The sequence below is a fragment of the Athene noctua genome, chromosome 8 (assembly GCF_965140245.1).
Source record: "Athene noctua chromosome 8, bAthNoc1.hap1.1, whole genome shotgun sequence".
In the NCBI taxonomy this organism is placed as follows: Eukaryota; Metazoa; Chordata; class Aves; order Strigiformes; family Strigidae; genus Athene; species Athene noctua.
The window spans coordinates 8421669-8445149 of record NC_134044.1 but is presented as its reverse complement, the minus strand read 5'-3'; the positions used below and the strand labels follow the sequence as shown (position 1 = coordinate 8445149).

At 39.2% G+C, this 23481-nt stretch overlaps 1 protein-coding gene across 2 annotated transcripts in view; it reads left to right on the top strand.

The window, feature by feature from the left end:
• The window catches only part of SLC25A36 (solute carrier family 25 member 36), a 36928-nt gene that overhangs the window by 3839 nt on the left and 9608 nt on the right, over positions 1 to 23481 (top strand). For both annotated transcript variants that reach the window (XM_074911708.1, XM_074911706.1), the window contains exons 2-4: positions 6022 to 6192; positions 14898 to 14975; positions 17690 to 17790. In XM_074911708.1, coding sequence (XP_074767809.1) covers positions 6022 to 6192; positions 14898 to 14975; positions 17690 to 17790 — 350 coding nt within the window. The remainder of the gene's footprint in view (positions 1 to 6021; positions 6193 to 14897; positions 14976 to 17689; positions 17791 to 23481) is intronic.

The following is a 23481-nucleotide window of genomic DNA, read 5'->3' as shown; positions in this document are numbered from 1 at the left end:
TATAAGAGAAATGTTTGAGTTCTTCAGAAAGATGAGATGCTGTTGAAATGTATGAAGTAGAGGTGAAAGAGCCTTGGTGGTTTTTGATTTTAAGAAGATATTAGTTAATAATATAGCAGGTAGTGTGATGATAGGGGCTTTTTCACTCTCTTTCAGAAATGGTCACTTGAACCATAACTGAGTTGCCAGCCACTTGGGCTCCCCTCTAACCCAAAATACATTCCTGACATAACCCTGGATGTCTTTTGGAACAAGTTTTTCCTGTTGCAAGGCATAGGAAAAGGTTAGCACCTTCCTGTCCAGACTTCAGGTTGTTTTTGTGTTCAGATACTCTTCAGTGCTGAATACAACTGTGCTTGTTTAAAGCACAGAGTAGCTGGGGTTTTGTTCCATGAGGTTACCACATTGCATGAAAATTGCTGCCAGTACTTGAGAAACTGTGAAGCTGGTGTGTTTCTCGTATTTCCTTCTAGATGAGTGATGTTTTCAGCTGTTTTTACTTAATACAAATGTCGTTGTAAATATTTATTTATGCTGGTTTCTAATGGAAGCTACACTGTACATATTGATGTTTGTTTTGGATAATGGAACCCAGTGATGCTTGTTCCCCTTGTGGTGTTTTTCCTGTTTTCACCTGTAGATTTGTATATGTCAGTACATCAGGGAAATTTTGTTTTTATGCTGTTGATTAGAAATAGCAAGTTAGATTAGTATTTTTAGTTTAAGGATGTTACCTTAATGTCAACTTTCTAAGTTTCAGCAAAGAAACATAGTCAATAAGGGGGTTAAGGGTTTCTGGCTGCCAGTACTCCTAGTTGTCATATTAATGCTAAAAATGGAAAGGTGTGTAATAATAGAAGTTGAGCAGTATGTTAACAGGAAAACCCTGGTTATTCAGGATTAATGAGATACATTCTTGCTGTTTGTGCAAGTTGTACTTGCTACAAATAAAAGCCCTTAAATACTCTTGAAAAAAGTGATACTGTAAACTTAATAGCCAAACCTGGAACTTTATCTGTTGATGAGAAAGTCACTCGTGTTTTAAGATAGCTCTATGAAATTGCTGGTAGATTTGAGACCTGAATTTGCTGTAAGTGGTGAAGAGATTAGGAGTTCTGTTTGCAAGTAGCTTGGGGTTTCTTTTGAGAGTTTTCAGCTCAGTTTTTCTTGCTGCTTCTCTTTGGTATTTGCATGGAACTTTCTTTTTTTGTGCAGGAAGGAGAAACAGCTGGTAAAATACATGAATGACTGTAGACCCAAGATAACAAGGTCAAGGGTTATCTTTGAGGCTGTGGGTACCAATACTGTGAAAGGTGAATCTGAGACTAGCACTATGCATCCTTGTCTTTTATTTTTATGAAATATGTAGTTACCTGAAGGAATAAAAAATTTCTTGCACTGACAGTTTCAATTCTAGGTCAGCTGACACTCCCACTGGGAATATTAATCTGCTTTGGAGCATTTAGAAACAGTCCAGTGGCTGAAATTGAGCCCCTCATCCATGCTGGAGCTGCCTCTACTTTTGCTTGCAGGGGTGTAAGGTATCAGTAGAAGATACTCAACTACTCCAGACAAAGGCAGATACCTTCAACTTGCAATAATAAGAGAAGGTTTTCTTGTGCAGCCATTTCTGGAAATGGAACCTAGGATTTGAATGCCAAACAGGATTAGTTTTTGAAGCATGTGCATATTTCTTTCCTTGCAGTGTCTCACAAAAAAAATAAAGGTTTAACTGCAGGGAAGTGGTTGTCAGTGTTCTATATATGTTGAATTGCTAGCAGAGTTTAAAGCTCAAATAATTCCAGGTTTCTGTTAATCTGGTGAGGTGATGGACTTCTAAATGCATGATAGGGATCAAATTAATTATTTTCTTGAATGCTCTGTGGAATAAGATGCAATTTAGGATAGTAATGCTATCTTCCTCAGTCCTTCTGTCCAAGAGATGTCAAGTATACAGCTGCTCTTAGTTTTACTGTTGTTTTATCACAATCCTGCAGGTTAGATGATAACTACATGTCTCTCTCTGTATTTGTTTCACTGAGCACAATGTTTCTTGTGCCTTCTTGCACAGTTTAAGCTGCAGATTTAATTCTCTAACTTGACTGTGTTAATAGTAGTGGGATTTTAATCTTTTGGTTTTACCTCTGTTGTTTATTTTTGTGGATTCATCTGCTGCTCTTTTCTCTTCTGCCCTTCAAATTACTTGGGACCTACAGGTGGATTCTTATGCCCTTGTATGATCAGGTGTTTTGCAAGTTTTTCTTATACTCACTTGGCAAAGCTAAAAAAGGCTTGCAGTGGACCTTGATTAGAGCAAATGTCAAATTTAGAATAGATTAGATGAGCAAGTGGTCTTCTGAACAGCATTCATTAGAAACTGCTGTAAACTTTCAGACACAGGAAGGTCTCAGGTTTTGCCCTTCCTCAATTCCAGTTTATACTCTGTCAGATGGACTGTACTTGCTTACCTGCTCACTCTGCCAGGTAAAACTCATCTAATCGTGGAGAAGTTCCACCTTACTAAGTGTTCTCACAGGTCACCTTTGTTGGGGCCTAGTACATGACTGAAGGTGCTGAAGTGCACAGTAGTTTTAGGTAGTAGAAAATTCTTATGTAGTTTACAAAATCCTACCTGTGCAATAATTTTCTAACTCTTACAAAATCTTTTTCCCAACTGTTCTACTCCCTAATTTGTGTTAAGACACAAACTAAAAAAAATCCCCTTAATTTGAGCTGGTGAGGAGGGTAGCAGGAATGGTGGTTGCAGTCTGCTGACAATTTATAGAACACTTTTGCTAAGCTGGAGCTGGTGGCTGGCTGTTAATGGCCTGCCAGGACTTGAAGCACAAAGAAGTAGCTGTCTTTCACAGTATTTCACGTAGTGTGTTAAATAAGCAAGGCTGGAAATATATTTATAGATAAAATACACTGTCACTGATTCTGGTGACAGAATGGCTGGCATGCTTCTTAGAAGTTGCTTATTTGTACAGGGTTCATAATTATTGAATTATTTCTCTGTTTCCCTACGAGCTATGTTTATGGACAGTTTCTCAAACAGATTTTTGTCAAGCATTGCAGTGTTTATCTTAAAGTTCAAGTGAACTAGATAAATCAGTGTAGTTCCTGGATTATGCTTTCGTTTAGTGGTTCAGTTGAAACTCAGTGCATCTTGTAACTGCTGATCAAGGTCTGATTCCTCAACATTTGGGGACTTTTTCTTTCAGTTCTTCAGTTCCGGATGCTTTCTGTATTACATGGGGCTTTTTGAGGGCTGGGAGAGTGAGGTAGGGCATTTTGACAGAAGTAGGAACTAGTGATTTTTGCAAAGATTTGTTTGTGAGCAATACAGAATCATATAGCACTATGAAACTTTGTTTCCTTATGATGCATGTAAAAATAGTGCTAGCTGTTGTTACATCAGCTGGTTATCACTCAACACTTGCTCTAGGCAGACTTAAAAAGAACAAGCATTGAGTAGCTGTCTGCCCTCTTCCCTAGTAATCTAGTAATCCACTGCTGAATGGAGTATTTCTAACCCATCCACAGTGAATGTCTAACAAGTGCTGTTGCAGTCAGTCATCCCTTGTGGTGATTTGGATGTGATGCAGGGAAGCATGCAGGATACAAGTACCAGGTCAGCATTAATATTAAACTTTGGAAATTTTTTCCAGTGCAACATAGCTGTGGAGCCAGTAACATTAAAGGCCCCAATTTCCAAGCCCTGCTGAAGAATGCAGGCCAGGTTTTTTCCTCCTTTCTTCCCCCTTCCATAGTATTTATCTCATTAATATAAACCATACCGTGTGCTTTCTCTTGCCATTACTGTTGCTTGAAAACAAGTCCTCATGTAACCTGTCCCAGATCAAATGCAGAAAGATATTAAAGGGAGTAGGCTTGAGGCGATCAGAAATGGAGGGGTTGCAAGGAAGGAAGTAAGGTCTAAAGGCAAGTTCCTACATCACCTGTACAGGCACATTACCATACAGCACTGTCTGCTGTTGAACTGCAGGAAACACAGTCACTTGCTGTCTGTCTTGAAGAGGCTCCAGCTCTAAAGCTCCCTGTCAAGTTCTTTTCAGGGCTGGCCTACCTGTGATTCCCATGTCGTATTCATGCCATGAACCTTAACATGTTACAGGCTGCTACTGCTTCCAACACTGGCTAAAAATATTAGTACATCGAGTCTGTCTCTTTCTGTAACTCTTATTTTAAAGTCTTTTTTGTAGCTTACCATTAGAAGAGTAAGCGAGTGAATTGTTCTGTGACGTTTTGAGCATGGTACTCTGAAAGCTCTATCAGTCTGTTACTGCATGTGTACAGCACACACTTAAAGACTGTTTTCCATCTTCCTGTGGGAACACTTTTTTCCATACTGACAAAGAAACCCGATTTCTTTCCTCAGTTAAAACTTGGAAGAGAGTAGACTCCTGTCTAATGTTGGAGCTAGGGGTGGCACAAGAAGATTTTAGACTTAGTAATAGGATACCTCTAAGTCAGTAGGTTTAAATGGAGCATTAAGTGAATATCACGAACATCCTACTTTGCAGCTGTTTGGTATTGTCAGTTCAATTCATACAAACAGATTATTATTTTGGGATGCAATGCTGTGTTAACATCTACCATTATTTATAATACTCTCTGCAGCAAAAGAGAGTCAAAGCTAGCTAGACTAAAAGCTACCTTTCCTGTGAAAGTTTTTAGGAAATTTTGAGTCTTAGTGATTACTTCTAATTTGTACTGAATTCTCCTTTGCATTTTGGAAGACATTTTAAAATACTGTTGAACAAGTCTTGCAGCTTTTTAAAGGTTTTGGGAGTATTTGAGCCTCTCATGTTAAAACAAAATAGCTGATAACTGTCTTTTCAGAATCAAACACCACCTTTAGTTACTGCATCAGAGAAGTGAATGTTGGGCCTTTTGAATTGAGTACAAATTGTACTTGTGTGTTAGTGGATTTCAGACTGAGTTGTTAGTACCATTAATTAATACCCAAATTAAATCTGGGTTTGTTTTGTTTTTCTAAAGTGTGTGTATAGTGTACTGTCATAGTTTTAAGCAGGATATTTTACAAAGTTAAGATTACTGATCTCAGAAAAGGTTCAAGGGTAGCACTTTGTAATGGTAATGTCAAGGAATGTGGAGTTGTCTTTGGAATCAGAATTTGTGGATTTGATTATTTTTCTCTCAGATGCTGTATGAGATCATAGTTAAACAGATAGGAGTGTAGATATTAATAAATTATTATGAAAAAGCACCAGAAGAATCATCTGAGCAGAGCTGCTAAAAGACAGTATGTTCTTGTCTGTGTTCTACTCTGACAGAATAGGAGTAGCTGCAGCACAAGTCATGCATGGCTTGCCTTGGCTTGCTTGCAGGAATGAGTGGCAGACTGAAGCAAAATCTGCAAGTCTGGTTAGCCACTTAAAGCTCTTTTGTCTTTCCAGGTTCTACTCTACAGTATCTAGTCTGTTTTGCTGTAATGGGCAGAACTTAGGAAACACTCGGAGAATCATTGCTTTCATGGTACAATGGCCAAAATACAAATGGGGTTTTGAAGATGTCTTCATAAGTATTTTAAATTGCCACACCACCGTTTTTACCTGTAGCCCTTTGCATAGTGCATAAATCTTTTCTACCCTTAAGGATTTTTGGCACCTTGTTTGTGGTCAGGAGCGCACTAAACATTCAAAAAAAGTTAAAATTTACCATAAGAAGTTAAACATTTCAGATACTGAGCTACTTTCCAGAACTGATTTGAACAGCATGTACTGAAGACTTCACCTTCACTACTTCGGGAAACTTTATTTTTGCCTGTTTAAATTTTCACTCCAAGCTGTGGGGTTAACAAACTGACTTAACAGTTTGTTTGCCTTCAAGGGCAAATAAGTGCAGCATTGTCATGCATGTTTGACTTGTTTCTTCACCTTTTGCAGTTTGACTGTGAGTATAATGTTAATTACATGTGAATATATCCTTCAGTTTCTTTGTGGTTAAGAATGATGATCCTGTTTATTTTTGCAGATGTGGAGGTACTGTTGGTGCGATTCTGACATGTCCACTGGAAGTTGTGAAAACACGATTGCAGTCCTCCTCTGTAACTCTCTACATCTCTGAAGTCCATCTCAACACTGTGAATGGTGCTAGTGTCAATCGAGTAACTAGAGTTTCTCCTGGACCTCTCCATTGTTTGAAGTGAGTGTACATGTTAGTAGGCTTTTGGGTCATTTTGAGGAGGGAGGAGGAGAGTGGTGTATTGGACAAATTCATATGAAAGATTCAGACTTATGTGTATCATGATGCTACTGTGAGATGGCATTCTGTATTTTACCTTTTAACTGTAATTAAGTTTCACATTCCACTTTCCTGAACCTCCTTCATTCTTGAGTTTGTACCTTGAATTAGCCAGAGCATGTACACCTTATACAATTCACAGCTCTAAACTACATCCCCAAAACTCACTGGGAGCGCTGTAACACTTGAGTTCTATACTCTATTTTCATCCTGAAAAAGTGTTAGTATAAGACTTTTTCAACTGTTTTGTGGCCAAATCATAGATGTTGCCAAATACAGAGGCAAGAAGTCCTATGAAAATTAACTTAGTTTCTTAGTCTCTCTCAACTTTCTTCACTTCATACCCTTCCTGCCTTATAGTATCTTCTGGTGAATGGGTGACTAGTAACACTTTTAGAGCTAGTAAGAGACAGGTAAAGCCACTTTTTGCTGTGATCTGGGATGTTTTGTTTGTATAGCACCTCACTGAATGGGCACTGCCTTTCCTCTTCTTGCCACCAGTGCTTGTGATATTCAGTATTGTTATGGGTGCTCTCAATTAAACAGCCACCCACCAAAAATAATTAAAAAATTAACACAGTTAACTAGCTCTCCGTAAATTACAGGTTCGAATGTCTGTGAGAACAGAACAGCTTTCTAGGGTTTAATGGCAACCCAGAATGCAGACAAAGCCCTGCTCCCTGGGGTTTAACGACATCCCCAAATGCCTTACAGAGCCCTGCTACCTAGGTTTAATGACAACTCAAAGTGTTTTATCACTCACCTAACAAGTGAGGGCTCTCAACCTCAAGGACCTGCTCAGGGCAGTGTCCCAACCCAAGGCCCTTTGAGGAGTTTCCTTGGGCAGTGTCCTGACCCAAGGGGAGAGTCCTTGACCCAGCTGCTGCTCCAGGGGATGAGCTCCAAGTAGCCCCCCCAGGGCTCCATTTATACCCAGGCTGAATCTGACCTCAATAACAGCACTCATTGGCTGAAGGCCCCAATTACCATGCCCTGAGAACAAAGGCAGCCTAAAGCTGCTACACCTCAGCAGCCAAGAAGCTCTGCTTTCACTGGGTGGATGCACCTGTCACAATCCACCCTGTGACTCCAGTCATGATTTGGCTGGTTTCCTTGAAGTGGTGGTGCAGTCACCCCTTGCCTCCAAGGTTAAAAGGGAATGTGGTCCTGATGAATCTCTGTACTTGTTGTGGATTGTCATCCCTAGATGATTATACAGTCAAATCTTAAAAGAAACCATCCCTCCAACCATACAATGTATTATAATCAATGTTGAAGGAAGCTCATTAATCATTCTAACAAGGAAGATTTAAACATATCCAATGAATTAATGCTTAATATGGCAGCAATTGCCTCAAGTCTCTTGTTACTTTCTTCATTTTTTGACCTGAAGTGACATTAACACAATAGCACCAATTTCAATCACATTCTTCTGAATGCTGCCAATTTCACAAGATCTATTCACCACCACGTTGTCTTCTGAGTCTTCATTGTCCATATGGATCCCCATGGCCAAGCAGGATACCGAAGTCATCTGTTCCTTCAAGATCCTAACAAAAAAACAGAACTAGGGCTTAGATCAGAACCTGGGCATCAAGTTAGACATCAGGGGTTATCCATCAGGCACTGATTCAGTGAGGTTTTCCACCTTTATTTAAGGCCTCCCCAAGCATGTAAACCCCCTAGATTTTACTGGGGTCATAGGCACAATCCCAACTGAGGGCAACTTCACCGTGGTAGGTTGGCCCGCGTATATTTTCAGGGGGAACTGGCCCTTATGATTGTCAAATATAGTAGCATCATCACCTGATAATACCATAGGACTAAATGCTCATATTTTGGGGTTCACATAATGTCACTAGTGGTTATTAATAATAAAAACTGCTTGTGCCAACCTTATATCCTAGTTAGGTCATGAAACATTGGCATGTCTCTTGATCAAGCCACTAATTTGCTCATCCATGCCATTAGCTTGAGGGTAATGTGGTGTATGAAACACCCACTTGATGCCTTGTTGTGCCCACTCCTGGTCCACCCTGGCAGTAAAGTGGGTCCTGTTACCTGATTAAATTGATTTGGATGTTTCCTTCCCTGTCTGCTGTGATTTGCAATAATGATCTAACTGCACACAGCGCTTCCTCGCAGTTTCTCACTGGAGGGGGGCGGTGGTGGTGTTTCCAGAGATCTTAACCCCTTCTCTGGGCATGGTTTTAGCGAGCTTTTGAGCCAGTCTATACCAAGCAATTGTCAGTGAGACATACAAATGTAAATTGCCAGCTGTCCCATGTGGGAGCAAAGTCACCTCAGCTTCTGACAAAGGCAACACAAAGAGTCCATCCCAGACCTGGCTGCACCCAGCCCAGCCAGGCCCTGCAGCTGACAAAAGGCCCAGATGGGCATTCAGCTGCCCATAATCGGCTGTTAATTGCCACTTTTTATTTGGTTTGTGGACTGGCCACACCGGAGAACTGTGAGGGAAATGTGCACAATTTATAATATTTTTCAGTATCATTAATCACTTAAAAAATATCCTGTTTGGCAGCAGTTGGGAGTGGATATTAAGAGACAGGCAATTTTGGTCCCCCGAACTCCAAAACTCCACACTGCTGTCTGGTAAACATCACTGTTTACCTGCCAAAACATCAAACCCTAATATTTTTCCTTTGTTCTCGAGTTCTGCCTTCCAGCAATTGCACCTACTTCTAGATGTTACCAGTAGATTGTCCATGTAATATTGCTCGGGGTACCCCCAGTGCCAATGCCTTCTGCTGAAAATGATTCCTTCTTGAATCGTAAAATCGACCTGATTTATCCTGGGGCAGTTTAAAGTCTCTACAAGGAGGCTGCCTGGGAAGAAGTTTCTGACTGACTTGCTGAACCCTCCGGCTTCCATCTTTGCCCCCACCCGGGTCAGTACAGCCCATCTCTTGCCTATAAGCAACCAGATCATGTAACACTTCTGCCCACGTTAAGACGTGTACGTGAGGGTTGGGGAGGCTTTCGCTGGTTGCATTCAATAGCTCTTTGCGCCCTTTCTCTGAGGGACAGGACATGTATCTTTGAGGCAGCCGGGAGCCCTCTACTAAGAGCTCTAAGGTGGCTGGGATCCACTGGTGCTGCAAGCAGGATTCTGCACCGACCCCTCTCATACATTGCCTGAATGCAAGCAGCCTTTTGTACTGCCTCCACCAGCTCCGACGTCCCGTTTACTTTAATGGTAACAGGTTCTCTGCTCTCCTTAGGGTCCACACCCCCAGCCCAGTAAGCCACTCAAGATGTTATCGGCTGGTTACCCACTGGTCCATCACTTAAAAACACTCCAGGACCCCAGAAACCTCCTGTCTTGTCATCAGTCAACATAATTGGATACCCTGTCCCCGTTAAAGAAACTCTCCACAAATACTCAGTTTCAGTTTCACCTGGCTTACGTGAATATTTAACCTGAAGCTCACCGAGCTCGGATCCCATCCAGAGGGTTGTACGGACCGTGGTTTGGTGTTTCCCACCTTGTGGACCTGTGTGCCTTTCTGTTTTAATGACAGGTTGCACCTGTCTTTCCTCCAGTTCCTCTGTTTCCTCCAGGCCACTTTCATCAGACTCTTCCCAAGTATCTCTGTCCCACTCTTCAAGATCTACACCTGTAATTATCTTCTGAATCTGAACAACACTAGGAGGTTTTTTTGCTTGTGCCAGTATAATTTCAATTTTTCTTTCTAATAACCGCCTTCTCTCTCTTTCTCGTCATAATTCTGTCTTTAAATGATTGATTTCCAACTGCTCCTGTAAGGCATCTTTCTCCACCATTACAAAGTAATCCTGCGCCTGAATCAAACAGGCACCTAATATTGCGCACATTTTTCCTTCACTTCCGCTTATCCACCAGCTTCCCTGGCTTTGTTCCAATTTTCTTGCAACTTCTACCGGATCGAACCACCTCTCCTTCGCCCATTGCACATTTGGGGGAGAAGGGGCACAACTGTATTTCTGTAACATCTCCTCTATTGACATCCTGCTGACTACGCCAATTGTTACGGATGCTCTCGATTAAACAGCCAACCATCAAAAATAATAAAAAATTAACACAGGTAACTAGCTCTCCGTAAATTACAGGTTCGAATGTCTGTGAGAGGAGAACAGAACAGCTTTCTAGGGTTTAATGGCAACCCAGAACACATAACAAATAATTCTAGAGGGTTTAACAGGCAACCCAAAACACAGACAAAGCCCTGCTCCCTGGGGTTTAACCACATCCCCAAATGCCTTACAAAGCCCTGCTACCTAGGGTTTAAGGACAATCCAGACCCAAGGCCCCTCGAGGAGTTTCCTTTGGCAGCGTCCTGACCCAAGGGGAGAGTCCTTGACTGCAGCTGCTGCTCCAGGGCACGAGCTCCAAGTAGCCCCCCCAGGGGACTCCATTTATACATAGGCTGAATCTGACCTGTAGTCAATAAGGCTCTCATTGGCCAAAGGCCCCAATTATCATGCCCTGAGAACAAAGGCAGCCTAAAGCTGCTACACCTCAGCAGCCAAGAAGCTCTGCTTTCATTGGGTAGATGCACCTGCCACAGTATCCAGCAGGAAAGCGTGTGTGGCTGCAGTTAAACTTGGTACAGACCACAGGCAGCGTTTACTTTGGGGGAGTCAAGCTAGCCAGTTTTGGGGAGGTGCTTTCAGTATTTGTGAATGAGGGGAGTTTTCCTCCAGAAAGGACCTGCTACTATTTCTGGCATTAGAAAGAATTGGATAAGACTTGGACCAGTTATCTTCTACCCCCAATTAATCAGTGAGAAGTAGTTTGTAGAGAGCCCCTTCTGGCAGTTGCAGTGTAGGATTTATGATAAATCTGGTTAGAGGATAGGATTTGCTTAAATGGAGATTATACCCAAATAGGTCCTTGAATGGAAGGTAGTTCTTATCATGGGAGCTATGATTTGGGGCCTTTTTACATATACGAGTCTGATCAATGAACGTGTTGTGAACAGGCCTGTGGGAAGGAAGGGCTCAGATTGTGGCAAGGAAGGAGAACTCCATCCAAAGCACTTTTTTTATTGGCTTGTCTTGATAGAAGTTGAGCCCTTTAGCTTCTTCCCCGAATGTTTGGTTATGAATTTATCTTCTGTTTAGAAATGTATCTGAAGGAATCGCAGCATGAACAGATGTTTGTTTTGTATGCCCCTCTGCTAGAAGCCTGCTATCCTTTAAACCCCTTTGCTAAAACCTAAAATAACTGGGTCTTTCCAGGAAGCAAATTCAGACTGAGGTAGAGGTAGTCCATGATGAACTTCATTGGTGGTCTGTATTTGTTCTGGAGGGTTTTTTTGGTAAATCGGCTCCTTAGACATGTTGTTTATATCTGTGATTCAAGAATGTGTATCTTCTGCTGCTTTTGTTCTTTGCTTAGATGTGTTTTCTTCCAGGTCAGTATCAAACAACGGAGATGCCAAGTAACTTTTCTGGGTTTTAATTTAAATACGGTAAATATGGAAAAGTCCCAAACGGCATGGTGGTGGACTATGACAAGGAAAACATGTAGGTGTGGGACATAATTATTCTTAGTTAAGGGACTAGGGCTGTTAGTGGGAAAACCAAACTGAATCCTTCTGTTACTCTCATGCCTTTACTGTCACTTGATACTTTGACTTAGAGTGTCAGGGTTTGGTTGTCTCCTTTCATAGCAAATTCAGTGCAGTGCTCCAAGCCTCATGATACTCGGTCTATAAGCAGGGTGAATCAGGCAAATGATGTCAGAATTTCAGTTAACTGACTGCTATGGAAACACTTCTGCATCTTAAGCATCAACAGAAGTGACTTCAACAGAGGTCACCTGTCAGGAAACAAACTCAGAAGAACTGGTACAGGTGACTGCATTCTCTGGCAAAGAAGTGAATTCCCATGTTAGATATTTGTGGTGTATATCATGCTGCAGATGCCTCTCATAACTAACCTTGCTGATTTTAAATCTGAGGTCTTGATAATGGAAATCTGACCGGCCTCCCAGTGCAGGCTTCCCAATGTGACATAAGCGGGTCAGCTGAGGCCATATGGAGCATTTGTGCTGCTCTTCCAACCATGGATTTGCCATTCACTGCTTTCAGTAAACAGTGCAGGCTGGCTATAGGATCTACTCTTTATTGCAAAAAGTTTGTGTTTTATTTTCAGGGTATGCTCTGGAACTCCTGCAGCTAGTGTCTGTGAATGCAGAAGAGTGTCAATAATTTCCACCATTATAATCCTGTCTGCTGCAACCTCTGTAACTCTTTGTTACTCTGTCAAGTCTTGGGACACTGTAGGTGCAGAAGAAACAAATGGACCTGGTACACTTCACTCCAAAGTTTCTCTTAAGATACTCAGATTCCTGCTGCTTTGTATACATGCATGTGTTCTATGTGCATATATACATGTGTAACGTGGTGGTAGTGATTTTTAAGTAGTGTTTTAAGTGGACATAGATGATGTTAAATGGGTTCAGCTTTGCTGTAATCTGATGCTGTGCTCATGCTGAACTCTGGGATATGATAAGATTTTTTTGAATAATTCTTTCCATAGGGTTAGAAATGCTTTGAGGATGACAGACATGTCAGTAATTTGTGTTTCCAAACAGCTTTTGTGTATGTGTTCCATAGTCCTAATTATTGCTGTGGAGCAATGCTACCCACATAGTGAAATCGTATCTAATTGTTATGAACATGAAGCTAAGATGCTGCTGGACACATTATATGCCAGCATTCCTAAATAGTGGTGGTAGCGGTGCAGAACCACCATTTTGGTTTTGCTTACTGAAAGCACATGTAAACTTTCAGTTTGATTTAGCAGCGGAACTGTGATGAAACAGTTGCTGGAAATCAGAATAGATTTGGAATCTCCTACAGTGCTATAGATGGCTTTCACCTGTTCTGATAGTAAATTCCAAACAAAATAGCCATTTATATAAAGGTAGTTTGCTTTATAGAGTAATTGACTTGTCATTAACCTGCAAGTCTCTTTGAAGAAGAAATATACAGGAGAACTATTTGTGTGTATTGGCCAGTGTTTCTAAATCAATAAGCACAGAGTTCTGTTGTACAACATCTAGTGAAGTAGTTAAGAATTAACTTTAAATCTGGTTCTAAAGCAATTGCTAGAGCAATTTGCAGTAATGGGATGCAGATAGTCCTTGTTTCTTCTCCCATGTCCTACCATACTTCTTAAAATACTATATCTGATTAGCATCTAGATTGTTGGACAGATTGATTTCACGAGAAGTGGATATTAATGGATATCCTCTTCCTGTGCCAGGGAACCTTGCTGCATAATGGTTTTCAACTCTTTCTAAAGACCACGGTTACATGGGATAGGCATCCCAAGTGTTTACTTCTAATAAATACTAGTAATGCCTCATTTGAGGTCTCGATTCACTGGTCATATCCCTATATTTCTCTGTAACTCCCACAAAGATGGAAGGTGACACCACTCTGCCACCCAAGCAGTCTTTCCAGAGCTCTGTTTGTAGTGGCACTTATACTACGAGATGTTAGGGCTGTACTGTGGTTGTGACTCTCTGCATGGGTCTCACTCCTTTTTCAGTTAATCTCAAACTTGAGTTCCGTTGCATGATGAGATAAGGATTGTCTTTTCTGGAATGAGTCGAAAAGAAAAACACTGGCTCTGCAGCCCAGCAGGAGTGCTAGGGTAGGAGCACACAGGCAGCTGTTCAGAACTGATAGGAAGGAATCCCTGCCAGCCTCAAGGATGGACCACTTCTCTGATGGGAGCTTTCTGTTTCCTTTTACTGTAGTCAAAATAATCACTGTATTTTACAGACAGAATAAATCTAAGAATGGGTTCCTAGTTGAATACTGAATGGATTTAAATCATTTGTGAGGATGGAGAAGGCAGGACTTTTTATCTGAAAGGCTGCTTTCCTCTAATTTCTGACATGTAATTTAGTGTACTGTTAGGAGTCATGTAGTACCAATCCAGGACAGTATGTGCAAAGCCATGTTGAGGTTTCTGTCTTTGAGAAGGGTAGGTAATAGACTGCAAAAGATGTCCCTGGCTGGGCAGTGGAGCTAACATCTTACTGAGCTGCTCTCAGAAGGTGTATGACTTGCTGTAACTGAACCTTCGTAAGTCTCTCTTCTCCTCTCTCGCCCTTCACCCCCTGTCCCTCCCACCCCAAAAAAATTCCCAAACATTGGCAGCTAAAGGGTGATAAAAGGAATGTAAAATAGAATCAAATATTTTTGTCTCCTGAACAATCCAACCTACAGGAATGTGAACATACCCATCCTTAGTAGCTTCTCCCTGATAAAAGGACACTTTCTTTAACTTTCTAATGACAGATAACTCGGTGTATGTATATGTTCCTATCTTTGAGGTAAGTCTGCATTGACATCATATTGTTTCTGCACTTAGTTCCTAAATTTCTGTGGCAATAGTGGAGTTGTAATGAATGTTATTTTATGCTGATTGTAGGAAATCATTACATTTTCGTGGTCAGCACTGCATTGCCAGTTATTATGGAAATTTTACACAGAGTAAAGCTTAAAATGATGTAGTTATGGTGGTCAGTGCATTCCTTAATTTTGATGTGAGTGTTACAGTACTGTCACTTTTTTGTTTTCTAGGATGATCTTGCAAAAGGAAGGTCCTCGTTCTCTGTTTAGAGGGCTGGGTCCTAATTTAGTAGGCGTTGCTCCTTCCAGGTAAATACAAACGTGTACAGTAAATGAAATAATTTTGAGGAAATGTATGTTGCTATACATAATTTAAAGGATATAAGGTTTATTTGAAGTGAGTTTTGCATCTGCATTTGTAAATGCTTAATAGCAAATAATCTTTGGTTCCTGGGATAACTTCGTGGTCTGAGAAACTGGGCCACTCGTACTCCACAGCTCCAGTCCCACATCCCTGCACCAACTGTCTCGTCATTTACTGTCCTATATGCTACTGTAATAGTATTCACTGTTGTGTACTATCCTTCACGTAGTGTTTTGTCCAGTTATGAAGGAAAATGCTTAAGGAGTTACTCATATAAACAAGAAGTCTGTACCTTTGGAAGTACAAAGGTAGATTTAGCTTTCATTTAATCTGTCATCTTCAAGAAGCAGTTGTGTGACTGTAGCCTCAAAACACTGGGTCTTTCCTCCTGAATTCTGGTGACACACAGACCACTGTCCTCCTGCAGTAGGAAGCCTGTTCTGAAGCTTCAAAAAGAGGCAAGACTGGGTAGGATGACACACTTAACAGCTGTTCCAGAGAAAGCAGATCCAGTGGTGGGCTGGACTGCAAAGGATGCTGGGGCAGTGTCAGTGCAGCAGACAAGGAGTAAATCTGATGTAACTGGCAGTGGTATTGCTGCGGTCAGTTTCAGCACAAATACTCTAGCTACTTGGCTGGTGCTGGCAGTCAGTGAGGTGCAGATTATGCCAGAGTTCAAACTGATCCTTACATACAAATGTTAGCCTAAGTTCAGTACAAAAATAGGAGAAAACCTGCAGAAGAGTATGTTAACAAAGTTGTGTAAAACTAATATAACTACTGATACAACTAATATAACTACTGTATATAATCCTGGATGAGGCTATAGTCACTTTCTGGCCTATTCTATTCTGTTTAAGAGAAGAGTGTTTATGTAGAGAGAATATATTCCACAAAGGTTTTATTTTTCCCTTGACTTAGTGCCCTGCTTTTGGTTTTGGTTCTTGTTTTTGGTCTGAAGAGAAGACATTCCTGTCTCCTGCACACCCATTTGGAGAGTATCTTAGCTTTCCTGCTTTAAGATGTTTTGATGCTTCTGGAAAAGTGTATTAAACTGGATTGCATTCTTCATTGATATGTCTTTTGCTTAGATCTGACAAATGAGGTGGTGTTCTATAGATCTTCTGCATAAGAGGAAAATGTCATTCATTAATTGGAGTACTTTTAGCAGATTTTTTAAAAGGAATTAGGAACACCTGAGGTATTTTCTGGTCACTAATTTAGCATTGCTATTTGAAGAAGCTGAAGTAATTCCAGTAGCTTTCTTGGTTCTGGACACCTATGGGGTATCAGCACTTCCTAATCTGAAGAGCCTGTACTTTTGATAGTCCAGTCTGGTCTGAATGTTTAACGTTGATAGTACTTTAAGAGTAATTTTTATACAGCAATGGATTCCATTTTATAAGTGACTATCCTCAATGAAAAATATCCTCAATTGCCCCAAAAATCTATTTCATTTTAGTACATTTTGTGTTAAATCTTCTAATTTGCTTCCCTTCTTGCCCCAGGTGAAATACTTAGCTTGTTCTTTCTCCCTTCCCACCCCCCCACCCTCTCCCCCACAAAATGTCAACCTGATAAAATGTGTGAGGTCTTATAAATAAGGACATCCTCATTTCCTTCTGGCTGACTCTGTATTCATCCAGTACTTCATTTCAATTAAGCATTAGCTAAGTGGATTTAACAGCAGCTTTTTGTTTAAATAAGCTGTAGAGAATCATGTTTCATGACACATCCAGTATACTTAACTGAGTTCTGATTCCATTTTAGAAATTACACCCATGAAGCAAGCACTTTATCTTTTTTATAATAAAGAAAAACATGTTTGCACAGCTAATGAGGTTAATGTTCTGTTCATGAAAACTTGCATGTTCATTTTTGTCTTGTATAGGGGTGTCTAAGTTTAAAAAACCTGAGTTGTAACCTTAAATGTGAAGTTTAATGTGCTTAAAATAAGTTTTTTAGCTTTAATGAGTGAAAACAAGCATTTTTCTTAATATATTGCATGCACATTCTGACTTTTATGTCCAGCTTTATTTTGATACCAGCTCACAGACTTTGCAAATTTTTTGTAGTGTATTCAGAGAAAAAAAAAATCTGTGTCTATTCTAAATACAGAACTAAGGAAACAATTTGCAGATCCCAGCCTCACAGATGTTCTAGCATTTAAAATAAAAATATTTATAATTACAACTTATAAAGTATAACCACAAGTTATCAATATTTACATCTTAAATGCCAGAGTAATAAGTGTGCTATTTGGTTAAAAAGAAAAGCTACTTACTTGCTAGTTCTCTTGAAATAGTGATGCTGTTGAAGTAAGTGTGTAGGTCCATTAGAACAAACTTGATCTGCTATTAAAGAAATACAGAATCATTGCCATGTTTCTAATTAACTTTCCTTCCCCTCACTAATTGTCGGTTGGAGTTGTTGTGGAAGAAAATTGTAAGGTATGATTTTTTTTTTAATTAATTTTTTTTTTTCTTTTCCATTCCTAGAATGGTCCCACTAGTTAGCAAGAGTTATTCCTAAGTAGTTTTTTACTGAGGAACTAAGAGTTTGAACCCAGATTGTCTTGATTTAGAGTACTTAATGGCACTGCTCTTCAGGGTATCAACACATAAAGTGTAACCTAACTTGGATTTTCTTCTAATTTTAGAGCGATATATTTTGCTGCTTACTCGAACTGCAAGGAGAAGTTGAACAATATTTTCAATCCAGATTCTACCCAGGTACACATGATTTCAGCTGGTGTGGCAGGTAAGGATTTGTAACTTTTTAGCTTCGTTCTAGAGTCATGTGTACAAATGAGAGGCAGCAATAAATGTGGAAAAAACAAACCAGGAAACTTTCAGTGATTGAATGCTTTTTGTAGCAGTTTTACCTTCTTTGGCCTCTCATTAAACAAGCTATCTGGAGAACATGTGCATGAAACCTTACACTCAATGTTAATGAAGATCTTTAACTGTGTGTGTGAATAGTTTTTTCTAGGAAAGCTTGCATGCCTACTTTTCCAACTGTAAATTTGTGAAATGTAAAATGAAAGCTTTCAAAACAGTAACTTTTTGCTTTGTGAGTTATAAACATTGCACTGAATTCTAGTTTAATGCTTCTTAATCTAGTTTTTATACTATTGCTTTCTGTTACAGCTTGGTGTATCTGACTTAATTTTAGTTATTCTGGAAAATGCCTGCAGATATTTGTATAAATTATATGTAACGCTTCTCCTCCTTTGTTCAAACACCTGTCTGTGAAGTTTGCTCTATCACTAAAATGGGCCAGAAGAGCAGATTTTCATAGTTTTCATGTATTTTCATCTCTGGAAATAATTTCCTATTTTATATCTTCAGTGTAACTTTGTTATATGTCAGCAGCTACCAATATGTGTTGCTTGATTTGTATGTTCTCTGCTTTGGGATCATTAACAAGGGGAGTTAGAGGCAACTGAGCTGAGTTATGGTCATGGACTTGTGCTGGGGAGACCAAAACTTGGGCTGGCAACACTTTACCTATTGTTGTCTGTGTCTTCCCTACACAAAAAAAAATTTTCAGAAGTTTTTTACTGTACAGGCCTTTGACACTTCACAGATGAATTGTGGCAATTTTATGGTAGCCTGTTTAAGTTTCTAATTCCTGTCAAATTTTATAACCAGTGTATACAATGTGAGTACTAGCAATCTGGAATGGACTGCCCAAGGTGATATCAGAATAATGAATAGGGTTAGTTTTTCTATTTAATACTTGCTAATAATCTGACACAAATAAATTGTTATATAGCATAGAAAACTTAAGTGACATTAGCTTTATACTTACATAACACACTAACGCTCAGAAATGCGATAGCAGGTTTTTTAATCTTAAGTGATGTAAGTAGAGCTGTTTTGTCTTAAATCTGAGCACTTAAATAGTGCTCAGATGATGCAGTATTTTTTATCACCTGGAAACGTGCTTTTTGTTTGTAGGTGAACAGCATGGGGAATGGGATGGAAGGGAATTTCATGGGAAGTTCGTCCTAATCAGTTAATTGCTTCAAGGAAAATGAATTGTCTTTAACTCTTCATCAAGGGGATAAAACATGTCTTGAAATTTAGGGTGGAGGAAAGTATGGGTAATAGAAACAGGTCTGTCTTCAGTTGAAGACAACTTGTGTAACTCATGCAGTGCTGCAGACAAAGGTTAAGTGTTCCTTACCTTTGGAAGTTACTGCCTTCGTTCTGTAATGAAAACATCCAAGTGCTTACAGACACACTGTAGTTAGTTAGGCAAGGAGTTCTGTGTCTGCTTATCAACTTGCTTCCCTTCCAGAAGGTTAGTATTATGCATTTGTACCTATGACTGCAGGAGACTGGGGTAAATGTATTTGAGCCTTAATTCCCGTTTGCCTTTTTTTACATTTGTATACAAGTTTTAATATTGAACAACTTTTGTAGCTGTTACCTTTCTCAGATTTAATTATTTCTGCAGTTGTATTTCTGAACCATGTAGCCAATGAAACTGACTGCCCAGTGCGGGTTCACCCTACAGGTCACAACTTTCTTGGCACTGTTTATTATAGACATTCTCTGGAAGACCTTTAGGAGAAGGGTCTTTGACAAACAGTTTCTCAATACTCAGTAATGGCAATATTCTGTTTTATATGAAAAGGACTGCAGTTAAAATTAAGAGTGTTTTCTTGGGAACATGCTAACCTTGTTTTTGTAATTCTAATATATTTCAGAAAATGCACTTAAACCAACTATTAACAGTTTTACCTGCAAGGTTTGTATTGTTATATGATGCAAATCAGCTTAAGGAAATGGCAAAACAGGGCCAAGATCGAATGTGAGCTCTTAATTGGTTGACTGAAACAGGTTAACACAGAAGATCACCATAATATTTGCTTTGGAACACAAGATTTCAAAATTGGCAAGGTGGATAAACAGTTCTAATAATTAGCAAAAAATAATCAGTATTGGTTTTTTCTTTTGCAGCTGCCATTGGTTTCAGTAAGGAATTGAGTAACTCAGTCTTAAATGAAGTTTTTTTGTTTGGATATGACCTTTCTGTTATGTAAAGGCTTCTAGTACCTAACAAACATGAGGTGGTGTTTGCACTTAAAGCTTTTCCTGTAGGTTGCTAAATACAACATTGATGCAAAAATACAATTTTAAAAAAATCTGTAACTTACTGTTTTATGGAAGTACTGTAAGTAGTGAACTTCAGTCAGCTTTAAATACTGTTTACTTGTGTCATATGTTAATACATAAATATCTTAGGCTAGACCAATGCCACTGTTAAATAAGGATTATTTTATGCATATGGCATTTTTGGGAGTGAGAAGCTGACGTATGGTATTTTAAGCACTTCTGTTTGTTTTGAGGCCTGATTCTTCCTTCTCAAGGTAAAACATATTTTTGGTTTTATTAAGATTCTTTTAGTAAGTTTGTTTTATCCCAAGGAGGATGAATTATGCATATATTAGTAACTGATGCCTTATGCAATTAGAAATTAATATTTTTCTCTTGCTGTGTGCTAGCTTCCAGCATAAAATTCATGTCACCTCATACCTAAAATACCTGTGTATTGACAGGCAGAAATACTTAGCAATCTTTTTTGCTTACTACTTGGCATACCGCATTTCTCTTTTTGCAGACTTGGACAGTGAATATATATGAAGCATACTACAAGAATGAGAGTGTTTGCTTGTGTGAAGATAGTTTATATCTGTACACTTTGAAGTTAGGCTAAATTCTCAGATTCACTATAAAATCTGCCTTCTCGTTGCACTTAATCACCTTTTTTGCCACAGAATAAAAACTGTAGAGAACTGAATGAGATACTTGGTTCATCTGTGGCTTTGTGATTTGCCTTTTTAATAATTCATAGCCTCATTCAGACAGCATGGTTGCAAATCTGCTGCAAAACTACTTTGCCTTGTATGCTATTGCTGTTCTTGCTAGAACTCTACTGGCAAACCAACCTAAATGTATTTTCTTTTTAATTATTTTTTTTAAATGGGACCACTTACAGAGATACCATACTTCTCAAGCTTTTTAGTAGTATGTGCACAGTTACTTAATACCAAATAAAAGGCATATTTAGTTCATTACTGAAATTAGAAAGATTGATTTTATAAGGTATCTATCTTGCTTTTTCAGTCCTAAGGCAAGGTTAGCGTTTTTGAATGATATTTGGGAGGGAGTGGGGAAGGAGGAGGTATATAGGTAAGTATTTGGAAAAATAAAATTGAACTGCTGCAAATGAGCAGAAATTTCAGTACTCAGTGCATTTTACACAATTATTTTAATATCTGTGGCCTGTTCTGATTATTTTTCTTTCTTTTTTTCCTAAACTTTTACCTGAAAACAGTTAGATCTCACAGTAACTAATACACAAATCCTTCCAATGGGATTCGATTTGTACACATGTGTCTGATGAGGTCACTGCTTGTTGTTATGATACAGAAAAGCCTGTGTCTATTTTAGGCATTTACTGTACATTTCTCCCGTGAAAAGAGTGAGATCGTGTCATCTCATGCTCCCCATCCGCAGGTCACTTCCTGCAGAAATATGGACTAACTTAAACCTCGTGAGTACTGAACTGAGCGTCTCTTGCAGCCTCTAGTGTAAGAACCACACATTGGGTTTGTAATATCTATTAAATAAACAAAATAAGGGGAATTAACTTTCATTATCTTGAACTCAGATGATGTGCATTGTGCAAAGACATCACTCTCCTTGACTCTGTTAAGAGTTACTTTTTTCTGTGCACTTCAGGGAAAGGTGGAACATACCTTTCACTGATAGCTGCTACTTTACTTAGCTCTTGCTAATTAAAAGTCCCTACTGGGTTAAACAAGGCCTTTTGGGTTTTTTCAGTGTCCCAGAGCTGCCTTTAAAATGCTGCAGCTGATACTCTGTGTTGTCACTGTTATTTCAAAGACCTCTTTTTCTTTTTTAATATGTGTATAACCTCCTTTCTGTCTCTTTCTGTTTTCTGTTTCGGTTTGGTTTTATTTTATTACTTTGGATTTTTGATTCAGCATTCCATATTCACATGCGTCTGTATCAATTACATTGGCTTATAGATTAAAAAAAAACCCTAACCTTTAAAATATGATGCATAATAGGAATACCTGGGATCTTACCTGTCAGTAGCTGGTATAGCTGAAAAAGTAGATTGAGATAATTCTGTCTGAAACTGGGAAACAATTTCATAGAAGAAAATAAAACAGAAAAATACAGGACTTTCTGGTATTGCCAAATTGATCTATACTTCCACTGAATCTGGAATCTTTCCTGAGGTTACAGCATATTTGATAAGCATTGTAAAGCATTATAAAATTCACTGAGACAACTAAAAAGAAAAAAAGAAAACAATCAATAGAGCTTCATAACAGTTGTTGAAAGCCCCCCACCTTTATTTTTTAATAAGTGCTTTTGCTACAGATTTTCTGTATTTAAAAAGAAAAGCTTATCTTATCAAAGATACCAAATGGTATGTTTCATGTTTTGGAGTGCTTTCCTTGGTGTCAGCATCACTCAACTCTTAAATTATTTTCCTTCTTCCACTAACTTTATTTACTACATTACCTGTAAGATCTGAGCTGTAGTTGTTTAATCTTGAAACCTGAATTATTGAAGGCTCTTTGTTTTGAAAGCTTTTGTTCGAACTGTCATGCAATTTAGGCTTATGGCAGCCTTAGGGAAAAAAATTGGCTATGTTGCCAAGTGTCTGATCCTACTGTTAGGGGTGTGTTGTGCTTAAATAATGTTTAGAGCAACCCAGGGAGTGCAAGTTTGGACAGAATAGTCTGCGTCCTGTGCCAACCACCATTCCCTGGCAATTTCCAAGATGCTCTTCCCAGCCTGCCTAGAAGTATCAGGCTCCTGCTGTGGGTGAATATAGTCACTGCTGCCACTCAGACACCGCCTCTGATCTCACCTACATGTTTCCTGTTCCAGATTTAGGATCTACAGAGACTGTTTTTCTGGGTTGAATAGGAAGGAGAAAGGGCTGAACAGAGAATGCTCTAACATACAGTCTAGCAGTAACAAAATTCCAAAGCATGCAACTTAAATAGGAATGAAAAAGATATTTTTTGTCTTGTTCCCTTGTAATTAAGAACTAGGAGGGTCTTAAGAACTAATTTTGGTTTTTAGGAGAAGTCTTTCCTAGAAAATGTGTTCGTATGGGAAGTTAGTAATCTTTTCCCCACTTTATTTCAAAGCCTTTGTTGCAGTCCTGTGCATTCCTAGTGCCCCTCACTGCACTATAGATATGGAAAGATTCTGACTAGAAGTAAAAGAAAATTTAAAGCTTAGTGCTAGTATAAAGAAGTAAAAAATGCAAGAATGATGTTTCAGTTTAGTTCAACACAGAATCAAGTGCTGTTGGAATCTGTGGTGTTTGTGGCATTAAGTGACAGGTCAGAGGGCTCTGGCTAGTCAAACTACAGAACCTTTTTTGCAA